This window comes from Microtus ochrogaster, unplaced genomic scaffold, assembly GCF_000317375.1.
Source record: "Microtus ochrogaster isolate Prairie Vole_2 unplaced genomic scaffold, MicOch1.0 UNK1, whole genome shotgun sequence".
Taxonomy (NCBI): Eukaryota; Metazoa; Chordata; class Mammalia; order Rodentia; family Cricetidae; genus Microtus; species Microtus ochrogaster.
Window position 1 is genome coordinate 27,337,716 of NW_004949099.1, and position 3,604 is coordinate 27,341,319.

General features: G+C 54.9%; 2 protein-coding genes across 7 annotated transcripts in view; one reads left to right on the forward strand and one right to left on the reverse strand.

The window, feature by feature from the left end:
- LOC101985467 (tubulin monoglycylase TTLL3) overlaps nucleotides 1–2,486 on the forward strand; it is a 19,690-nt gene extending 17,204 nt beyond the window's left edge. The window contains exons 12-14 of one of the 2 annotated variants that reach the window (XM_026788068.1): nucleotides 815–1,085; nucleotides 1,835–2,061; nucleotides 2,184–2,486. In XM_026788068.1, coding sequence (XP_026643869.1) covers nucleotides 815–1,085; nucleotides 1,835–2,061; nucleotides 2,184–2,441 — 756 coding nt within the window. In that variant the 3' untranslated portion in view covers nucleotides 2,442–2,486. Of the gene's footprint in view, nucleotides 1–814; nucleotides 1,086–1,834 lie in introns of both variants that reach the window. The other variant, XM_005365005.3, reaches the window with a different exon arrangement.
- A 677-nt stretch (nucleotides 2,487–3,163) lies between these two features.
- Nucleotides 3,164–3,604, reverse strand: part of Rpusd3 (RNA pseudouridine synthase D3) — a 4,948-nt gene continuing 4,507 nt past the window's right edge. For all 5 annotated transcript variants that reach the window (XM_026788037.1, XM_005365006.3, XM_026788039.1 and 2 more), the window contains one exon: nucleotides 3,164–3,559. In XM_026788037.1, coding sequence (XP_026643838.1) covers nucleotides 3,368–3,559 — 192 coding nt within the window. In that variant the 3' untranslated portion in view covers nucleotides 3,164–3,367. The remainder of the gene's footprint in view (nucleotides 3,560–3,604) is intronic.

Genomic DNA, 3,604 nt, shown 5'->3' on the forward strand with positions numbered 1-3,604 from the left:
AAAGAAAACCACTAGGATTCAGGATTCAGGTAGAGTCGATCCTGAAGCCCCTATCCAACCTCAGAGACCCTACCAGGGAGGAGTCACTGTACCTCCCTCTTTTTTTTTTTTTCCGAGACAGGGTTTCTCTGTAGCTTTGGTGCCTGTCCTGGAACTAGTTCTTGTAGACCAGGCTGGCCTTGAACTCCCAGAGATCCGCCTGCCTCTGCTGGGATTAAAGGCGTGCGCCACCACCGCCCGGTTTACCTCCCTCTTTTTTAAAAAACAATTTTCTCTGTGCATTGGTGTTTTGCATGCATGTGTGTCTGTGTGGGTGTGGCTGGAGTCACAGACAATTGTGAGCTGCCGTGTGAATTCTGGGAATTGAATCTGGGTCCTCTAGAAGAGCGGTCACTGCTAATAACTTCTGAGCCATCTCTCCAACCCCATCCCTCTTCTCAGTATTCATGATGGGAATTACATCCACACAGAAAACCATGGCTCAATCCCGTCTGCCTCTGGTTGCCCACGGCATGAACCTGCTTTCATTCTGACACAGGCCAGAGGTCACTTTAGTATGCAATGGGATTGACTGCTTTGTCTGCATGGCTAAAATCTCTGCTTCTCTGGTTTCCTGCCCCCTGGGGCTCTGTGAGTCTAGGTTCTCTGGACCCCTTAAGAACAGAGGGAGCTTCCTGTTTCTCAGAAGTGCCTCTTGACCAGATACCCCAGAAACTGATTCCGTCCATCTCTGCCTGTGTCACTAGTCACTAGATGGTGTCCTGCCATCTCTCACTAGTGTCTGCGATGGCCTTGTTTTCTCTCCTGCCCATAGCCTGCTGTGGAGGTGCCCCAGTACGTGGGTATCCGGCTCCTGGTGGAGGGGTCTACCATCAAGAAGCCCATGGCAGTGGGCCATCGGCGCTCAGGAGTCCGCTCATCACTCCCTCATCTGCTGACCCAGCAAGGCTCTGGGGAAGGCAAGGACTCAGGGTCCCCTACCCACAGGTCAGCTTCTAGGAAAGACGCTGGAGCCAGAAGCCTGAGACACCCTGAGAAGCCAGACTCGACTGCCGCCACTTCCGTCTCTGGAAAGGGGAAGAAAGGCAAGGAAAAAAGTGCCACAGCCCTGGTCTGCCTCACCCTGCAGGACTGGGAGCCCCCAAACACCAGCGTGGGCCACATTTTCAACAGGTCACTGTGTCTGAAACAACCTGAGGCCTGGGGTAATACAATGTTCCCCAAGTGCCCTAGCGCTCCTAAGGCAATTCCCACCGGCTCTCCAAGCGCTTCCCAAGCATCTGGGCTTGCCCTCATGCCCAAAGGCCACCAGTGATAGCAAGTACAAACACTGCTCACCAAATGTCGTTAAATATACAACCAAATGAGTGTTCCAAAGTAGTCACCCTGCCAGGCAGTTAGACCAGAGTATGCCCCGGCTTGGTCCTCAAGTGCGCGTCCCTGGAGTCCAGACCCCTGCTGTGCCCTGGCCAGACTTAGCCCTCACTCCTCTCTGGGGAAAGGTGCTGCTACCGTGCCCTTCCCGATCCCTAACCAGCCCCCTCAGCCCTCACAACACCCTAGTGAGGTAGGCGCTATTGTCCCCATTTTCCAGCCGAGGTAGCAGGAAGTTTAAGGACGTTGCCTGAGGTTGCACAGCTCAGAAGGGGCAGAGCTGGGATGCAGACCCAGGTCTGTTGGTTCCCCAACCCTGTGTTCTTCCCACTGCCTCTGGAGGAGCTGGGAGGGGCTCCTCTGCCCTCACCTCCCGCCCCTACCTCTCCACATACCCTGTGGAAAAACTGGTCAGGCTCTGGGGCCTTACCCAGACCCTCACACTTCCCTTCTCCCACAGCCCCTTCCTACTTCCCTAGTCTCCATTCCAAGGCCTGGCTGCCTTCTCCCCGCGTGCTCCGACCCCAGGGCCGGGTCCTCAGACTGCAACGTGGCCGGCTGGTGGGCTCTAAGGCTCTGTCAACCACAGGCAAGGCCTTGATGACTCTACCCACTGCCAAGGTTCTGATGTCCTTCCCACCTCACCCTGACCTCAAGCTGGCACCCAGCATGCTGAAACCGGGAAAGGTGGGCTTTGAGCTGCACCTCATACCCTGGCGGGTAGTGCTGAGCAGTGGGGTTGGGGCTGAAGGGCACAGACAGGGGGCAGAGGCCTGATCATCTCTCTCCCTCCTCTCCTTTACACCGAGGCTGCTATTCCCCTGCACCTTCGAGGCCCCCACTTTGGAAGTGCCTCGTGGCCTCTGCCCTTTGAAGCTGGACCTCTTCCTAGCACCCACAGGAAAGTCAAAGCCAAAGGCAAGTTCAAGGCCAGACTCTGCGACAAACCCAGGGCTGAGGCATACCCTGAGAAGAGGCTGAGCTTCCCCAAACCCTTGACCCTTATTTTGACATCCCATACACTGTGGACCAGGGGGCCTATAAGGATAGAGAAACCCCTGTTCTGATCTCCACTGCCCTATCCTGGATCCAGAATCATATTAAAAAACAAAAAAACAAAAAACAAGTAAAGTTCTTCAGGCTTGGCTTGAATAATGTGAGACAAGGCTCATAACAGGAGCTGACCAGCAGGGCCTGCACCAGCAAGGGCCACAGTCCCTATCCAATAACAGACATCAGCTTTCTCTGCAGGAAGATTGGGGTGGTGGGGGAAGAGCGTTCGCTATGCAGATGAGGAAACTGAGTCTGAACAAGGAGACCATAGCAGGCAGAAAGCCAGCCATCAGGAAGTGCCCCTTTCCAAAGGCAAACTGGGCTGGCAAAATAGTTTCTTATGGGCACAGAACATTCTGACAAGAGATGGGCTTCCCCTAAACCTCAGCCCTTCTCCAGAGAGTAGGTCTAGTCTTTTCCTCAGTGAGAGGCCGGTCAAGCCATAAGAAACAAAGTGTGGCATTTCCTACCTGCAGAGCGTTAGGGGCCAGCACTATCTGTAGCCTGTGACTGTGTCCTGGGCAGGTTGGGGAGGGGAGCGGGGTGTTGAAATCAAAGTCGGGAGAGCTCATCAGGAAGCAGAGGCAGGTGGATCTCGGAGCTCCAGTCCAGCCAGGGATACACAGAGAGGCTGGGAGTAGGGCAGATGCTGCCTCCAGACCTGGCCGCTGTTCACTTGAGCAGAGCACAGTCCCTGGTTAACATTTGCTTTCTCAGTAAATCTTCAAAAGCAGGCTTATGAGGTAGGACTTTTATTATTTTAAGTCCAGAGGAAAGTCAACTGCCCAACCCCACACACAGCAAGCAAGTAGCCTAACCGGGATTTGATCTTAGATTGGCAGACTAAGGACCTTGGCTGTGCTCAGCACCAACCCCATTGTCCATGACGTGGGTCACAGCCCTTCCTCTTTCCATTTTCTGATTGGGGGTCAAACGTTGTCTATTTTTGGGAGAGCCGCAGGCACTGCAGGGTCCGAGAGAAGTAAGAGGGCACGGGCGCCAGAAGTTCACTGGGAGGGTCCCTGGATCTGGTGCCTGGGAGGAGGAGGCGCTGCAGGTGCAGGTGCAAGGGCATCTGGGCCACCTGGGAAGGACTCAGGCGGAGGCGTTTGAGGAGAGCTTCATCCAGGACCTGGGGTGGGAAAGACAGCAGCCCATTGAGCTCCAGCCAGAGGAG